At 33.6% G+C, this 19,716-nt stretch overlaps 1 protein-coding gene across 2 annotated transcripts in view; it reads left to right on the top strand.

Annotated features, from left to right (window-relative positions):
• The window catches only part of l(2)k05819 (transmembrane protein 94-like protein l(2)k05819), a 34,693-nt gene that overhangs the window by 198 nt on the left and 14,779 nt on the right, over positions 1-19,716 (top strand). For both annotated transcript variants that reach the window (XM_089244140.1, XM_089244141.1), the window contains exons 2-15: positions 5,377-5,528; positions 5,883-6,025; positions 7,642-7,838; positions 8,023-8,174; positions 9,214-9,319; positions 9,409-9,609; positions 11,166-11,330; positions 13,468-13,696; positions 15,755-15,873; positions 16,407-16,528; positions 17,214-17,307; positions 17,601-17,709; positions 17,906-18,008; positions 18,586-18,759. In XM_089244140.1, the coding sequence (XP_089100266.1) occupies positions 5,377-5,528; positions 5,883-6,025; positions 7,642-7,838; positions 8,023-8,174; positions 9,214-9,319; positions 9,409-9,609; positions 11,166-11,330; positions 13,468-13,696; positions 15,755-15,873; positions 16,407-16,528; positions 17,214-17,307; positions 17,601-17,709; positions 17,906-18,008; positions 18,586-18,759 (2,066 nt within the window). The remainder of the gene's footprint in view (positions 1-5,376; positions 5,529-5,882; positions 6,026-7,641; positions 7,839-8,022; positions 8,175-9,213; positions 9,320-9,408; positions 9,610-11,165; positions 11,331-13,467; positions 13,697-15,754; positions 15,874-16,406; positions 16,529-17,213; positions 17,308-17,600; positions 17,710-17,905; positions 18,009-18,585; positions 18,760-19,716) is intronic.

Here is a 19,716-nt window from a genome sequence, read left to right as displayed (position 1 = left end):
AACTTGACGCGACGAAATCTATTCACGCCGAATTTCAATGTTTTAGACTTTTATAAAATAAAAAATTTATTTCAAGTACGTTAATACAAAAAAAATGTTTGAAATGTCAATGTTCAAGGCCGTAGCGCGGGGGGGGGGGGCGGCGGCGGAAAACTCGGGGGGTCTGGTCCCCCGCCCCCCCCTCGAAATGTGAGGAAATGACCGAAAAAAGGGGGAAAAAGATGATCAAATCTATTGTTCTATCAGTTTGGTCCCACCCGAACGAAATTTCTGGCTACGGGCCTGATATAAATAACACACAGTACACAATTCCTTAAAAGACTGGTTATATTTTTTTTGTAGATGATAATTACAAGGAAGAAAATTCATCTCTGTCTCCACAGAGACTCGAACCCCAGGCTCATTTGCTGGATTAGTGCTCTACCAAGTAAGATATGGAAACAGATGGAGTATTTCTCCCTTGAATCATATATATGTTGAAAGGCTCTGCACAAGGCAAGAGACCGGGGTTCAAGTCCCCGTGGGGACTGCGATAAATTTTCTTCCTTGTAATCATCATCTCCAAAAAATATAACCAGTCTTTTGAGGAATTTTGTATTAACAAGTGGAGAGGACATTTCTACATGTCACCATCTGGTGGCCTATGTCATTCACAAGCTTTCAGTTGATTGTTGCCATGTACGGAGCCCCATATACACTCCAAGGGAGAAATGTTCTATCTGTTTCCATATCTTAGTTGCTAGAGCACTCATCCGGCAAATGAGAACCTGGGGTTTGAGTCCCCATGGAGAAAGAGATTAATTTTCTTCCTTGTAATCATCATGTACAAAAAAATATAACCAGTCATTTGAGGAATCTTGAATTAACAAGTGCAGAGAACATCAAAACATATGGAATAGTTTGTTGGGTTAGGAATTATAAATACAATGGGTTCCACTGGTAACACGTTTCAAAAAAGCTGAGGATACATACATGGTGGCGTGTGTTCTTTCAGTGTATGAGGGCTGATGTAACGGAAGTGAGTGATGTTGCATGGATTTTCATATGTTTTAAAAGGCTTGCCTACACTCCTTAAGTCATTTGGTAGTTAATTAAATGTTAAGTTGTGTCAAGTGCTTCAAAATCTGTCCCAACGTAAGAAAAGAAATTATGAATACTCTCATTTGATAATATGAGACCACACCCATTGGTGCATGCATATCGTGCGTGCCTACTTAATGAAAAAAAAATGATAGGATTATATTTTTCTTAATCACGAAATCACTTTCCAATTAAATGGGTTTAATGTTGCCATTCATTCGAAAGTTTTGAAAACTTAAAATTTAATTAACTACTAAAAATTATTTAAAGACTAAATTACTAGACTAAGTGTGCCGTCCATTTGTTTGGTTGATAGTTTGCGCCGCTATGCAGTTGTGTGGACAGAGGTGGATTTATGGTTTTTCTCCCGGTTGGCTACATATATTTTTCCACACTTTTCCTTCTTTTTGTCTAAATTTCTTGACCACTCATTCTTCAGATTTACTGCCCTAGGTTACAACCAGCTCGGCCCCACCCACTCCTCTGCACCCAGTTAATATGACTCTGTCTCTAAGGCACCCTTATGTTCACTTACATGCTTGAACGCTTTCTTGGTCACCAGAGATGCCACTGTAATTTAATTTACCTGGGTCCCGGGACCCAGGGTATTCAAAAAATCTGGGTCCATTTTGAGTGAAAGTGGGCCCCTCTCAAAAAACATTATCTTGAAAAAAGTATACTCCTCTCCCCATAATTCCCTGATATCTCTGATTTTTTTTTCCAGCATGCCCCCTTACTTGCTTATATCTTTTCGTTGAGGCAGAGCAGCAGACCATGTTCTGGGTAGAAGAAGGAGGTATCTCTGTTAATCAAATGATTTATTGCTGCCTCCCCACCCCAAAAAAATAAAAAAATGATAAATTCAGCTGGGCTGGAAGAGATCTTGGCAACGCAATAAGTCCAGTGGCAAAGTTCTGGCGTTCATTCATTCAGCCTTTTATGCTATATTAATTTAAAATTCTTTTTGAGCGCTAATGATCCACAATTTCTGTGGAAGAAATCCTTCTGCCCCTCCTGAAGCCAATTCTGTGTACACACCTGTGGTTTTCATGATGCGAAATGGTGACTATGTCACATAGCAGCTAGATGACAAAACTGTGAATATTCAAGGTATTGTCACAGATTTGCTTTTTTTTGAATGATCTCAGAAAATGTTTTAAACTTTGAACAGGTGTTCCAAATCCTTTATGATTTTTTAAAAATGCGCATTCAAAATCTTGTAAGAACAAGTAAAATTTATGCCGTATGGACCGCTGTCTTTAAATGCCGGCAGATAACCGCGCAAAGTACCGTAATTTTCTATATATAACCGGAGGGGAGAAAATCTGTATGGGAGTAAAAACTCAGAAATTCTCTGAAAATTCTGTACACGGCCCTTCATTAAGGGGAAAATAAATATCTTCAACAACCCGCGTGTATATCAATACTACAGTATACGAAGTAGTAAAACCACTTTTTCAAGGTCGTGTGTGATCGTGATAAGACTGAAAAGAAGGGGAAAAAGTTGGGGAGGTTTTTCCATCTACTTTTTTCATTTGGAACTAGGAAAGAAAGAGTCCCAGAGGACGTGTGAACCAAATTTTTATTAGTCCTTTCCCGAAATTTCAGGTATTTAACACGTTATAGCGTATCAGTGGCATCTCTGGTCACCCATTTAGTTGCTCACTGACTTGTCCCTATTGTTCTCATGGTTACTCTTTTGATCATTCACATTCATGCTCACTGTTTTGGTAACTCGCATGCTAGTACACTCTAAATCAGTGTTTCTCAAGTGCTGGGTCACAGCCCAGTACATTGCCCCGGCATCAGTGAAACTGAGCCGTAGATAATTTATAGTTACACTTCCTCGATTTGTTTCCCATTATTTATATTATATATTTAGCCACTCAAATGCTTGCAAATTCTCAAGGTCTTTCTTTTGGTCACTGACTGATCTAGTCTCTTGCTCTCTAAAGTCACTCACGTGCTTGTGAATTCTGCAGGTCACCCATTTTGTCACTCACTGACCAAGTTCCTCAGCTGATGCATATTAATGGTTTTAACACATTTTTTTTCAAACTGAGCACAACACAGGCCTATCCCCATGAGCAATTCACTACCTAGTGAGTTGTGCCAGAAGTGTTAGTGTATGTACCTAAGTCTGAGTGTGTAACTAGTGTTGTGTCTGATTTTTCCATCTGTATTTCAGAAGTGAAGTGTAATGATTGAATATTTGTACAGTTTGTAGGCTTGTTGCTGTCTGTGTCAAGATTTTTTAATGGGAAGATTCACACCTCAAAGTTGGGAAACACAGAAAACCAACTGTGGCAATGGTGGCAACCACCAGTGGGGTTCAAATCTGGGCCCTCGTGATGTGAATCCGTCACTATGACTACTTGACCATCACAGCTGGTTTTACCGCCTGTGGACTTTTCTAGAAACTTTGCCTCCTTTCTCCCATTCTACTCTAATTTTCTTGAAGACACCTTCAAATTTTCTGCCTTCTCCAAACTTGCCGTCCTGGGTTATAGCTTGCTAAGCCCCCTCCAGACATCGATTTTTTCCCCCATTATTCATATTTATGTTTGTGCCTACCACTCAAAAAATAATTCAACTAGGCAGTGCTATTCTAAAGGTTGAGAACCACTGCTCTAAATCACTTTTTTGCTCATTCACCGACATTGTCCCTCACTCTCTAGGTCACTCATCAACCTAGTCTCTCATTCTCTAGCTCCCCCCTGCATGTGGGCATTGTCATGGACTTGTGTCATGAGAACCCTGGTGCAAACCTCACTGACTTCATAGTTGTGGTCGGCTGAAGTTGGTTTTCTGTGGTTTTTCTACTCAGAGGCACAAATGTGAGCCAATCCACTTTTTTAAATGAAGAAATCTCTCCATAGAGAGCAATCAGGCCTACAGCATTTAAAAAATTCACACATGACACAAGCAAAAGATAACCAGCCAATTTATCTGCTTCAGAATTTGGAAGAGGGATGAAAGCACTTGATGAGCAACTCATAACAAGCATTCTACAGAAACAAACTTCATGTTAGGCTCACAACTCTTTCACGCTCTCTTTCATATTCTGACATGTACCCATTCATTAGGAATTCTGTAGAGAGAAATATGGACAAGGTGGCTGTCCAAAGCGACTACAAAGCGGTTGATAGCTTGGTGTACCTTTCAAAGATGAAGTACAAGTAAATTTATTCTGTGTGTGGTGGCTAATGACTCATTGTATAGTTTGAGTAGGGCCGGATTAACCATTAAGCAAAATAAGCATGTTCTTAGGGTATCAAGAGAAAAGGGGCACCACACAAAAATTATCAAAGAGTACTTTTTTAAAATTTTCCCCCCAGCATCGGCCATCTGGTAGAAAAGCCTAAAATTTTAAGAGTACTTGATTGTACAGTTGAAGATCTTTATTGAAAGGTTCACAGAGCGGCTGCAAGTAAAGGAGGGTAGGGGAATTAGGGTCTGGTGCCCAGGCTCTGGACCAGGAAAGATGCTCAGTTTATACTTTTCTCATTAAAACTGATTTTTCAAGTAACAGGGTAAATTTTAGTTTCTAGTTGCAGCCATGAGGGGGACACAAAAGCAGAGAAACTAAATTAATTGAAGCGCTTATTTCAGAAACCCCCATAACGGCAAATAATTAGAAATTGGGTCAATACTGGTTTCTTGTAGTTGATTGATAGACGCTTTGTTTGTTGGAAAAACCCACTGAAAAAACATTTTGTATGCACCCCCCTTTTGATTCCCTGAAATATTTATTTAGTGCAAAAACCCCACAAGCGACAATTTGAAAAAGGTAGCTGCACTGACGTCGTTGGCGGGTTTTATCAGATGATAAAAAGATTGAACAGGTTGTTTCTGATTTTTTGGTGTTTTGAAAGTTTGTTTTGAGGGTTTGGTGATTATTTTTCATTCTTTGTTTACAAAGTTTGAGAAAAACATCTAGTAAATTGCAATCGAACGTGAGAACTCTGTAGAAAAGGAGAAAAGTTGCAGTTAATCTAGGCACATACAAACATAATATAATACACAAATCACGGGTTCGGGCCAAAGAATATGCCACTTACAAAAAGTATTACAATCACTCAGAAAACTCTTCCTGACAAAATCAGTGTTCCACCAAATATTTCAAACTTGACACAAAAGTAGTTCTAAGTGAAATTTGGAGTAATTTAATAGACTAAATGAATGATTTCTTAATTTTTGCAAAGGAATTTTTTAATATTAATTTGTATTTTTTTGGCTACTAAAAAGAGTTAGACATATTTATCATTGTGTTAATGACTTTTTTTTCCTTGTCAGTATTCAAGAAGCGTATCCAAAGGATGGCGATCTTGGGCTAAAGATGCATTTCATCATAACAGTGCCCATTCACCTTTTTGCTGGACAAGTGCTTTGGCAATCACCATTGAAATTATTGCTATATCAATCTTTTATATTTATGGAAATGAAAGGTCAAAGATGAAATTTCATTTGTTTTGCCGATTACTAATTGATGATTTATTATATATTTTTTCCTCATTAAAGTGTATTTTTTTAACTAAACTATTTATATTATTTTAAACATGTTGATGCGAATGAAAAGTCTTGTAAATAATGATTTGTTTATTTAAAATAAGAGTTTGAGAAGAAAACAAAGACTTTTTTGTTTTTCATGGATGAAAAAATTCAATAAAGTTGTTTAATAATTATTAATATTGAATAATGTATAATATTATAATTATTTTTTTAATGATGAACAGTAAATGAATAGTACATAATAATAAAACAGGAGCTTTTCTTTAAAATTTTTTTTTCATACTCAATAGTTTTCGAGTCAAGTCAATGGCTGCAGAAATATTCTTCTTGTTCTTTTTCCTGGTGATAAATGCATGTGCAGTGTTCTGTGATTCTATGCTGAGGCACATAGAAATGCATTCAAAAGCCAAAGTAATCTTGCAAACCATTGAAGGTATGCTGTCGAGTAACTCATCAAACAACTTGATGCTGTTTATTTGTTGCAATAATGTGCAAAATACAGAAATAACTAAATCTTTTATAATTGATACTACACCATTTTAATACTCCAAAACATGTATTTTAAATTTCTCAACGTTCACTAACTTGATATAATGATAGAAAAAAAAATTGACAGAAATAAACTAAATAATTAATACTAAATAACTAATAAATGTAATTGTATGCTACTGTCCTTGGTGATAGCTTCTAACCCCCTAAAGCAGAATGTTTTGCATTGAGCCTTCAGCTAACTGAAAATTTCATTGTAGGGTTTTATTCACCAAAGAGCTTTTTCCCTAAAGTTTTCACAGAGATTGTTCTGCAGCAGCACTAATTGTTTTGTGACACATGTCACAGTTTTCAGCATATTCTGCTTTGGAGCTTCCAATAAAAATGATAGGATATGAAAAATAAATTTCAAACACTATCTACCATCTTCATCAGTGTTTTATCATTTCTATCAGAAAATATGATATACTGTTAGGAAACATGTAGAATTTCCCATCTCCATCATCAAATGCAAATGTTTGAAGGAAAAAAATCAAATAAATACAGAAGGAACTCATCTGCATTCAATGAGGAGCTCTTTACTGACAAAATCTGTTTTAAAATTAAAAAAAAAAATCAGATTTTGGAAATTGTATGCTTGTAGCAAGTATGTTTAGTGTCATGCTGTCAGACCTTGGTATAGTGTCACCCATAGGAAATGAATAAAAATGATTACATAAGCAGGGTGATAAATAAGTAAAGAGTAAGCTCAATTGCCTAATTATGCTAACAAGAATATTTAAAAACTGTCGGTATGAGCAAAGCAGGGTGACATAAAAAAATGACAGGTGTATACTATACCAAAGTTTGACAGCATTGATATATATTTGACGTACTTACAATCTTTTATATAAAATTTACTTTCTCTCTGTGTGTATATACGTTCTCTATAAAAATCTGCAATTTTGGGCCAATCATTGTCAAAATTTGTGTATATACTAAACAGGACCCGACTTGAACGATAGGTTAATTTAAAAGTTTGCCAGAGCTTGGCAAATGTCCAAAAAGGCAAAAAATTATTGGGCAATAATGGTTCCTAGGTCTCAACAATGACTTTTTGAATGTTTACTTTAGTTGCTGTGGTTCCCTGACAATGCGTTTCAGACATGTCTATGCCTTAATGGTTTTGTCACTTTTTTAATGCTTCCAATACATGGATAAAATCTGGGTAGCGGGGGGTATTATAGCTGATTGTTAAATAATATAGGGTATGAGTATTTTAGAAATGATAATTATGCAATGAAAAGATAATAAAATAAATAAATTTGTAATAGATAAAAAGAGAAACTATTTATAGTGAAATTATTACATTTAAAATACAGTTCAAATACAGTTTCATCATTTATTTAAAATACTTTATTTCATTAGAATGACAAATACACATGTAACTATGTAATAAACAATTTACTTACTGCATTGTTTTTCTCACAAATATAAGTATACATTGCTTATCTTCATTCAAAAATACCTATATTTTTCCCTTCAGGCTAAACTCAATTTTTCTGTGATTCAATTTTACAGACTGCATAAAACAGCAGCCTTGGGATCCTGGTGTATATCCGCAGCAGTATGCACCACAATCACCCTGTATTTCTCTCCAGTGGACATTTCGGGACAATCATTTGGTCAATCTGCCTTGTCATCTGTTGGTTGAAGGAGATACCATACTTATGAGACCCGGGCATGTTTCTCCAGGAAAATGCAAATCAATTGATAAGGTGAAATTTCAAACATTGAATTGTATCATAACTGACAGTAGATTTGTAATGTATAGTCATAATTCAGCCTGTCTATGAATATAGTTGGCTAATAAAGTAATTCAGTTGTTTTTTTATTTATAATTGCATATTATTTATTTAATTACTAGCTGCACATATATCATATAATTTTGTTAATTTGTAGAATTTTGAGTTATCTCTTACAATGTATGGAGGGAAAGTGTTTGCACCCTTGGATGACCATTTCAAAGAAGGTTTCTCATCACCTCAGTTCAGAAAGCCAGCGAAACCTGCTAAATTTATCATGCTAGAAACACCATACATTAAAAATATTAGGTGAGTTTTTTTAAGTGAAGCTATCTTGTACAAAGTTAATTTTTTGGATGCTTTCCCTGTTGAGAATTGATGTTCTTATCATACAAATACGTAAAACGTAACATTAAAAATCTATATACTAAATAAGTATTCCTGGTTAAGTATGAATTTCATTGATCAAGCTTTATACTATTCATACCTTTTCTTATAACATTCACAAGTCGAAACAATATAATTCCAGAAATGAATCTTTATTTACCAGCTAAGTCACCTTCTATGCAGTCAGTCCCCTTTCTGATGCTTCATACTTTTCCAGCCAATCATGGCATGAAAATAAATATTCTAATGCTAGAAATGCTGAACAGAGTATATTTCTCCCTGTGTTCTGGAAATCATTATGTCTACATTTATATGATTTTACTTAGTTTTTAATTTTTTGTCATGTGAAACAGGTTGTGTTTGTATGATCCAGTAACAAAATGCTAGACTAATTAAAAAAAAGGATTCATATTAGATTATATATAATGCACAACAAAAAACTATGCAGCATTTTGAAAAATGAGTTCCATAAATATGTCCTGTAGTGGCAGCTGACAAAGTGAAATTAATTGCTTTATAAGTGTTTCCCAAAGTGGGTAATATTGCCTGTTGGTGGGCGATAGAAGCTATGAGTCTAACATAGGTTGTTATGAATTCACTCGAGTTGTTGGGGGGGGGGGCAATGAGAGGAAAAAATTTCTGAAGAGGGATGGGGGGAGGTGAAGGAGAAAAAAGTTTGGGAAACTATGCTTTATAACAAGACTACTTTTCTAAAAAAACAAGCAAAAAAAAAACAAAAACAAACGATGGCATCTGTTTTCTGTTTTTTGCAAGCTCAACAAACATTTTTACAGCTCACTCCTTGAATTAAATTGATCTTCCTTGCAGACTACATTATGATAATTTGAATATGTTATACTTTTTTATAATTATCTTTTTTATGCTTTAGCATAATTATGTTGCACTTTCTGTACATGTTTTGCTGATTTTGTTTTTTGAAATATGTATGTATTTCTTGTAGACTAGCCTTGGAACAATCGCTGAAAAGGCCAGTGACTCTTTTCAATCGAGAAAGGCATACCGTTCAATCAAAATACTTGGAACGCTTCCTTATGCCAGCTGTTATGGTATTATATATTTTTTAAACTTAAATTTATGTATAACAAGTTCAACATTTTTAAAAATCTTTGTTTAAGTTGAATTTTTTTTTACTTAGATTATAACGCTGTGTGTTGGTGGCTTGCATGCAGCATACTTTTCTCAGCACATAACAGAGTCTATTGAACACCTTCTTATGCATCCTGTACTGGCTGTTTTGCCTCTTCTATCCCTTGCATTACCTATTTATTGGATATTTCTGAATGCATGTGGAATGGCTCGTCTTTTGGCATTGGTGGATGCATCCAAGAAAGAATCAGTATGTGTCAAACTCTTTTTTTTAAAATGGTAAAACACTATAAAAATAAGTTATGTAAACAATTATTGATTTTCAATAACTCACATAGTGGTACACAGAAACAACCATCTTTACATTAGTGTTACTTTATGTAGTGAATAAATAAATATATATATAATAGAGTTCTTTTTTTGAATTTTTTTATCTTTGCGATTTTTTTCATATCTACGGATTTTATTCACACATTCACACATAAGTTTTTAGTATAATTGGTCAAACATTTTTTATAGGGCTGGGAATCAATTAAAATTTTTAATTGGTTAATCAAAAAAATTTACCATTTGCAAATGATTTTAATTACTTCATAAAAATACTTATTAGGTAAATTTTTTTTAATGGTTAATGCTACAAAAATATATTTCATTCATTTTACTCACCTATTTGCTTGATGTAAACAAACTTTAGAATACATTAAGAAATTAAAGCGGCATGCTTGAAGTAATGCTAAACATTTTTGTCTGATCCTGCAATTTCTTTAATAGGATCTCTTTTTTTTTTTTTTGAAAAATCAGTCTTTATAGATTAGTCACTGATTTTGAAACAACTTTTGATTTTCATACTGTTACTTTTTTTCCTCTAGAAACGACCCCCAAATAGTATTGGGGGTGGAGTAATGTTTCCCGAATACGAAAACTGCTGCTCACAGTGGACATAAATTTTGTTCTTGTCTTCTAAAACTTTCATCAAACCCAATTTAAATCTGAAATCGCCACCTGTTTTAGTTGAGTCCCCATGGTAAAAAAGTTGATCAAAACATTGATTTAAGTATTTTTAAATATGCTTACTTATCCGAAATATTATATCTAGGACTATAATTTAAGACATCTAATTGGTTTCATGAAAAAAAAAATAAATATATAAAATGAATGATGAACTTTCAGTAAAAGTTTAACCAGATTGATTGAGTCAATTTTTAACTGTGATTAATAATTGATTGCTTAACCGACCTCTCTGATTAATCAGAGTTCTCTAGTTTTGTATAATCTGTTGTTGTCTTGTTAAAAGAATTAATCTTTGGTTTTTCTTGCAAAATGTGTAACTGGTATTAGCCTATGTTCTCCTGGAACTGAATCTGTAAAAGTTTTTAATTTCTAGAATTTTAAATGAATTTTATTGCATTCGTGATTACTTGATTAATTTTTTTCATGTTCTTTATTTTGCCAAAAATATTTTGAGTTATGATATTGGCATGCCTGATATGAATTTTTCAGAGAGGAAAGAATGATAAATTTTAATCAATTATAATTTATTATTGTATGTAATCAAAATTTGTTTATAACTACTTAATGTAACACCTATTCTGCATAACACATAAATTTAAATATAAAATTTTGTATACAATATGTTTTATGATTGAAGAAGTCAATAGTATATTTAGATATGAGTTGACAAGCATATTGATCCAGAAGTATTTGCATACTTTGTGGCAAATAAGTATCTCTCTCTATCTTTGGATTAGTATTGTTTAATTTAAGTATTATATGCTTATGTGCATATTACTGTATTTTATTAAATAGAAACCAATTGATGTTTATGAAGAAGTGGAAGAGCTTAATCCACCAAGGGTAACTAAAGATATAAGTTATTTCCAATTACTGCCATACTTTTTTCATGCACTACTCGGAAAGAAAGGATACTTGTGGCGCTCTGCCAATCTGTTACAAGTCCTTGGAAGCATAACGGTAATCATCAACCATAATAATAGTTGTTTTTGTCCATTAAAAAAATTTTTTTTTTTTAATGTCATTTCAATGTTCTATCGCTTTTACAGTTTATTTTGTCTGTTATTGTTATTTTTTCTTTTCTTTCTTGTTTTATTAAACGGTAAATATGATTACCGTATATACTCGTGTATACACTGACTCGTATATAAGCTGCCCCTCCCACTTCAGGACCACCAAAACCGCAATAAATTGAAAACCTGTGTATAAGCCGACCCCAAAATATCTGTGTGTATTTCAGAGAAAAAAATTATATTTTCATACAAAATGAATAGCTTACGGAAATTTACACTAGAAAATGATTCAAACTTTTTAATCCATTTCTTCTAAGTCTCAAAGCTCATGGTAATCCATCAGATCATCGTAGGGGGTGCGGCATCTTTGTTTTTAACATCAGTGGGCTGTCATCGCCATTGTCATTTTCATAGATGATATTATCTTCAGTTCCGCCCATCGTATTGCTGATGCAACACTTTTTGAAGGATCGGATGATAATTTTAGTGGAAACAGAATTCCACGCCTCATGTACCCATTGGCAAACTAGGCCAATGTCAGGTTTCTTCAAGGCACCACTTTTTGTAGTTTTTAATCATCTGAACTCATCCATTCAATCGACAAATTCATCAAATAGTCTTTGAAATTCTTGTTAATGCTCACATCTAAAGGCTGTACAATCAACGAAAGCCACTTTTGACCTTTGAAGACCGGACACACCCCACTTCCCATCTCAGAGAGATATTGAAGCATTCCCGAAAGATGGGTGTATCCAGAAAGTTTTATTATAAACAGCAAAACATTGTCGCCTCGGACAATGGCAACAAAAATGAAATATATATAAAAACGATCATCAATCTGAGATCATATAACAGATAATTAAAATAGAAACAACAAACGCCGATAGGCAATCAAAATCATAAACAAGATTATACGATGATGGCATTCTCATAAAAAATCTCGTAATCGTCAGTTAATCGAATGATTGTCAATAATCTAAATCCAATGATTGTCAATAATGAATATAAAATTTTGAATCGCAGTGGATCAGCTAATCACAGTCATCCATGTTTTTTTAGATTGTCCAGCTCTGACATCAGTTCGATTGTCGGCATCTGCCTTCAGTAGTCATAGGTCCGCCATCGTCTAGGCCGCAAGTTGTATGGCATCACCTGATTGCTGCACTCTCACAAGGGCGGGTATATGATGTCAGCAACTCCTCTCCGTCTTGGCCGCAAGTTATACTCCCTCACATGACTGCAGCACTCCCTCGATGGTACATACGTCGGGTCGGTGCCCCTTCTCGGTTCGTGTGCACCTCTGGTTCTGTTGTGCATTTTATACAAGTTCTGCTCCAGAAATCTGACGAGACCTATCAGGCAACGGAAGTTCGTAGAACTATGAAGGGTTCTTATCTTCCAGGCTGTGGTAGGACACTCTGGCATCTTACCAAAGTGGAACTGCGTTGTATTTGGACGCTGAGTTGCATAATGCCATAGGAATCCAGAAACTCCACAATTACAAGCAGAGTGAGTTGAGCTGTTGCTTAAACCATTCTAAATTTACCGGAAATGGGCCGTGCTCTGTAACCACTATTATCTTTTCTCTGGGCCAAACATGATGTTGCCAACAGATCTGTCGTTGGACTTTATAGGCATCTTTAGCCGCATTGGAATTCCAACTACATTGCCACGTCTTCAACAGATCCTCGTGCAATAAGCGTTGGCCAAAGCTCCTTGGCCATGGATGTTCATCTGGAGTTTGAAGATTAGTGGCTTCCTTAGCAAGTTGGTCAGCTTGCTCGTTGCCAGCTATTCCAGATTGAGCCTTTACCCAAGCCAGCTGTATTCTTGGAATTCCACAGAGTATGCAGCGAATCTCTCTGACATTGTATTACGGCGAACGAGTATAAGCCGACCCCCCACTCGGGGAACAAATTTTTCCACAAAAAAACTCGGCTTATACATGAGTATAAATGGTATCTTGTATTGAATGACAAATTATCATATTATCTTGTCTTGTTGAATGACGTTTAAATATTTTTAAAGAAATCAACAGGGTATATTTTTTACTCACAAAATTGTTTTGAAATTCAATTATTTAGGCATTGTGCTGTGTTGATAAGAAAGGAATCCTGTCGTGGCCAAACCCAACTGCAGAGAAAGTTTTTTTTCTGAAACCTTCAAGAAGTAAAACAAATTCTCAAGATAACAGTTATCTTTATGGCAGTTCTGATGATGCAGAAGATTTGCATGATGTTCCTGAAGAGGATATAACTTCCGATTTGAAAAAAATGTCTAAAATAAACAAAAAAGCTGACATCAAAGACCACAGTATATAATTTTACACATTTTTTTTTCCATTTTTCATGTATTGGTTATATGTGTACATAAGGAATTCTATTTTGTTTGGTTGAGAAGGTGATAAGTTAGGTGAATTTTTGTCATTGCGATTCATTAATGCGAATAAGAAAACCAATATTTTAATAATAGCAACATATTCATAATCAATGTAATGATATTAATGTAATGGTATGTAAAGCTATTTAAACATCTAATACACAACTGTACCAACATAAATATATAAACTTTTAGGTACACAGGTTCCTAAGAAAAGCCCCTATCAACCACTTTTTTTTTACTAATGGAGCAGTCCTAGTATAAGCATTGGGTCTATCTATAGTAGAGATGCCCATATCCATTGCAACTCTCCTAGTGGCAGATTAGAGAAATTAGTGAACTCATTACCATCATGAAACAAGATTTAAAAAATGTCGTTGAGAAGTTGTAGTTTGCCAAATTTCTCAAAGAATTGATTTCAAAAAGGACAAAGGTGGTGTCAGCTATCATTGAAAAGCTCCATATCCTGGAATTGCTTCAGGAAATCATGAGAAAAATTTTAAAGAGCACAATTCAGGTAATTTCATTTGAGGTGTGATTGTCATGATGTCTTAAACAAGATTTGGATATACATGTTCATATTGAACAAAAGTATTGCCATTATTCTCCACTGTCAGCTACTTCACCAAACACCAACTCTGGCCATATCGCTATATTGCAATTTACTGCAATTAATGAGATGGGTTGGAAATAAAGGTGCTGTCTATCGGTGGTCGCATCAAGTTTGTTGGGGAAAATATCTTATCTATATCCTCCCTCAGATTCGAACCCGGGATCATGACAGCAACCTTCATGGTGGTAGATGAGTATCTTACCACCATGCCACTCAGGCGCTTGTCCGCTGTCAGCTGGCAGCACAAGTATTAAATGCAAATTTTTTTATTAAATTTACCGTATATATACTCGTGTATAAGCCGACTCGTATATAAGCCAACCCCCCCCCCTTCAGGACCACCAAAACCGCAATAAGTTGAAAGCCAGTGTATAAGAACTTTCAGACCCGTCGAACTTTCAGACGAATGGCTGTCCTTGTCAAGATTGTACCTTTCAATCTGAGGTGTAGCACCCATTCATTCAATTCCTTCTCAAGTTCAGGGAACACCGATACTTTTCCTCGAAGAGCCTTTTTTGTCTTCCGCATGTGGTGCATGAGGTGTAGCACCCATTCATTCAATTCCTTCTCAAGTTCAGGGAACACCGATACTTTTCCTCGAAGAGCCTTTTTTGTCTTCCGCATGGCTGAAATTTCTCTTTCATTTTCCGCCATTCTCTCACTTGTTTGTCATTGATGTTATATGTCTGAGCTGCAGCAAAGTTATTGTTTTCTTCTGCGAATTTGATAACTTTCAGTTTGAAAGACGCATCATATGCAAATCTTTTATCTTTCTCCATTTTTGATCGTTGATACTTACTGATAAAACACTAGATCAATGATTTTTTTTTGTGGGTGATCACAACTTTTACTGCCCCTGAAAAAAATTACCACGTGGATTTAACCTGAAAAGTACTAACACTACTAACACAACCGCCATCTATCTATAGCTACAAAAATCACTCTGATGATTTGCAATGCCATCTATCGCCTCTAATTATTAGCGCCATCTATATTTACAAAAATGACTATTGATTGCTGGGGTCGATATTTTCTCGTCAAAACTGACCCGAGTATAAGCCGACCCCCCCACTTGAGGAACGAATTTTCCCACAAAAATACTCTGCTTATACATGAGTATATACGGTATGTTTGTGTTAACAAGGTGTGTTAACAATACCGTATTTGAAGTTTTTTTCATCATATTTAGCCACCTTGACATTTTTTCTTACCATAAAATTTTACCCTCATTTGATTCATCACTATCCAAAATCATTGTTGATCGAGAAAAACGATTTGGGTTTTTCAATACAGGAATTTATTTGACCCATTTAAATGAGTTATCAATATTAGTATGGCATATTTCATGTAATAAATAACTATGTTGAACATTTTTACAGTGTATCATCCCAGTAGTCAGGTAGAAGTCTTGGATTTGACACACAATGTTGGAAGTCCTTTTGGAATTCAGTTTGATGATCCAAATTGGAAATCATACCTAGGAAATTTGAAGCCTTTGGTATGTATGGACTTAAATTAAATTAATTCACTCCTCTTATTGCACATAATTATGCTACACACTTATATTATACACATATTCACATTAATGTTTCTTCGAGCCAAAAACTCTCTCTGAAAAAATCATATATTTGATTAAGTTAAGTATTTTTTTCAAATAATTAAAATTTAGTTATTACATTATTCTTATGGTGGTTGAGAATGTATTTTTCATGTTGAGTACTGCCATCCCTGATTGTTTTCTTGATAGCAAAAGAAGGATTTATATAAACCTGATTCGATTATAACTTTTACATTTGCCATAACAGATACAAACTTACATACAAAAATACATTACTTATAAAAGGAGGTGGGATAGTAAATGCAGCTGCTCCCTCGATAGCCATAATGTTGGTTTTTTATACTTCACTTTCAAAGATAGAGACTGTGACATGAGAATAATATTGAAATATTTGTAACTTATTGATAATATAGCTGATTGGTGTTATCTGTAGTCATTATTCTTACCTGATATGTCTCATTCCTCCCATTTAGGGTCTGGCCATTTTGTTGAACACATGCAATCCAAAATCTCAAGAACATTATACAAGACTGTCTGATCATATTGCATGTGAATCTCTGTATAATGATGCTGCAGTGCCTGTTGTAAATAAAAGGTGAATAATCTTTGTGATTACCTAAATGTGAAATTGTATGTGATAAATTAATAATTTATTTACACTTTTTAATGAGCCTTTATCAACTAAGGCACAGACCAAAGTGTGACTTGTCTCATGTACCTTTCACTGGCAAAGTGTGGCGCATTAAGGGGAAAAAAAAACCAGTTAATGATTTGAAAATTTTCTCCTATTTTTATTTTCAATCTCTTTCATCTCTCAAATTTTTATTTTTCATATTTTGAGCTATTGCCTCTATTAACTCAGGATATCCTTATCCAAGGTGACTCCAGACCCATTACCATTGTAATGTAGTTAATGATCCTTAATTTATATAAAAAATTATCTTTAAGATTTTTCTTCAGTGGTCAGTTGGAAAATACTTTAGGTAAGCAACTGCTTTGAACTTAATTTTTGTTTTTTGAAATCCATTCAATAAATGGGCAATATCTTAGGTTAATGGCACCCATTACATTAAACAACGTTCTGAAGTTTAATGAATTTGAAATTTCTTCAGTCCTCATCAGAATTTTTGCTAATATAGAGGTTTTTTTTTTTTTTTTGTGGAATTTGTGGAACAGAGAAGCTGCCAAGACCATATCACAACCATATGACTAACACTGATGTATCAATGTTTAATTTTATTGAATTTTTTTAAAGTTATGTTTGTAAATATTTTTTTTAGGTGTCTTTGTGAGCTTGCTAAACAGATTGGATTCACAAACTCTGTAGTGGATTTTTATGAACTTCAAAAACAGCTTGGGATATTCAGGCATGTAGTAAGTGAAAAATTTTTTTGTGTCTGCGAAAGCATTTTTGGAACTTTAATTTCATTGATGTTCTTTTTATCATTGATCTTTTTTCATTTATCTTCTTTTAAAATACAATAAAATGAATTTTTTACTCAAGGAAAAAAACCAGAGACAAGTTTTTAATATATATTTTCCAAGAAATAAGTTATACTACATAAAAAAAGTTTAGTGTCGAATGACTATGTCAGTGCGAATTCATTCTGAATTCTTAGATTCATGTGTGACTTTCAGTCAAAATTAATGAGCAGACTTGATTTCAGCATCCAGAGGTAGTGCAGAAGGGACGATTCGCACGTTCACTGAACTATCCCCGATTAAAGATGCCATTTCCAAACATATCATGTGCTGTTATGAAAGATCTTCATAGAGGCAAGCATTGTTTTCCTTGTATTTTAAATATAAATAGTTATAATAACTTTCTTTGTTTAATACATTTATATTGCACAGACCTGCATGGTATGTGACAATGTATAAGCAGGATTCCCTGTATAATGCGAAGAATATTTAACTCAATAAATTATCAAAATATTTTATTGTTACTAAATTATTGTTTTTACCCCTACAGGAAGTTACCAACTTTTTTCTCAAGGAACTGCTGATCTTGTTTTGGATGCTTGCAATGAGTATTGGGATGGTGAAGACATCTGCGTTCTTACTGACTCAGATAGGTATACCATGAAAAATTCTACATTTTAATACTTCATCAAGGGTTCAAAAACTTCTGTTATGAAAAGTTTTTTTTTCATCTTTGTTATTTCTGAATTTTTTTTTAATTATTATCCAAGGATATTGTTTTTTAAAGAATTACTCAATTGTTTTATAATAAAAATAAGGCATCAGAATGTAAGGCATCAAATAATGGTTGTTTTTAAGCAACCATTCTTGCCATTGACTGAAATATATCTAATAAATTGGAGAAACCATGATAAGAGAAGAAGACGGGAGCTCAATGCTCGGTACTTTGCACCCACTAGCAACAGTTTTAAAATTTATATGATTTTCTTAAAATTTATACTGAGCTGAAACAATAAATAAATAAAGGAATATAGTTTTGTGTAAAAAGAACCTTACATATATTTAATATATTTTTTAATAATATTATGTTTTAAAAATTTGGCTGATTTAATTAACAATACAACTTTTAAATATTGAAATACCCTTCAAATGTTTCAAATCTTCATATACATTTTTCTTAAAAGTTGTTTAATAAAAAAAAATCCATTAAATGCATGGTTCTTTCCTTAGAAAAAGGATTTTAGATTTCTACCACAGGTCAAGCCTTACTGCTCATTGCATGAGTTATGCATATGGTCCTGTAAATGGAACTGTTGGAAATAACTTTGCTGAAGCTTATGTCGAATTGCCTCCAGATGGCACTGATTTATTTCCAAATCTTCGAAACACTGCAAAATCAGCCAGGTAACATTTTGCTTATTGTTATTATTTTTAATTGAATATCTTCTTTTTTTTCCAGATCTTCTCAAGTTGTTTGGTGTATCAATTGCTAAACTAGGTTGAATATTGTATAACTAATTTTTACTTTAAGATATTTGATTAATTGTACATGGGTCATTCTTACAAAATTGGCGTAAATTGTGTGCCCAGCAGTTTACATTAAATATATTTGACACAGAACTTTTTTTTTTTTGTCACTTTCTATTTATATTCTAATTTTTATAAGTTGCCACTCTAGTTTTTAATTTTTTCATCCATAGATTTTTAAAATTTTCTTGAATAAATTTTCATTTGTTGAGGAAATATTCTTCTTCTGCTGTCCCCAGCTCATTTTTCAAATTTTAAAATGATAACTTTCTATCTTAAAAATATATGTATTTTTTCAATAATATGTATTTTTAGGATTGGTATACTATTTGGTACACATTTTGTCTTTCTCATAATTTTAAATATTTTTATCAATAATTTATAGCAATATTTATGAAAATTTTCCCCTGGATTTTTTTTTCATTCGTTACATTTGGAAAACATTGATTTAAGCCTACAACACCAGTTGTCATCTATCAAATTTTGTGTTGGGAAGGTTAAGAGAGAGAATGTAGTCATCACTTGAACCTCCTTTTAAATCAATTAGAATTGTAAATTTATTCACAAATTAGGTTTATTCAGGGAAAAAGACGTGAGTATTTTTATTACATATCCTTCTTTTGGCTACTTTTTTTGTGAGAAATATATATAATAGAAAATTATTTTCATTTTTTTATGTGTTTCAGTTCAAAGACATCTATTATTTCTGAAAAGCACATGTTTTCAACATGCTTGGTTTTTGATCATTGTTGCAAAACATGCAAAAATATCTTTCTTCTGGCATTTGAGTAATCAGAAGGAAGGTTTGATCATAAGTTAAAGGGGAAATAAAAA

The sequence above is a fragment of the Pholcus phalangioides genome, unplaced genomic scaffold (assembly GCF_987345545.1).
Source record: "Pholcus phalangioides strain wild (caught in Gottingen) unplaced genomic scaffold, Ppha-v1.0 ptg000015l_1, whole genome shotgun sequence".
Taxonomy (NCBI): Eukaryota; Metazoa; Arthropoda; class Arachnida; order Araneae; family Pholcidae; genus Pholcus; species Pholcus phalangioides.
The sequence above is the reverse complement of the archived record's forward strand: the minus strand, read 5'-3'. Positions and strand labels throughout refer to the sequence as shown.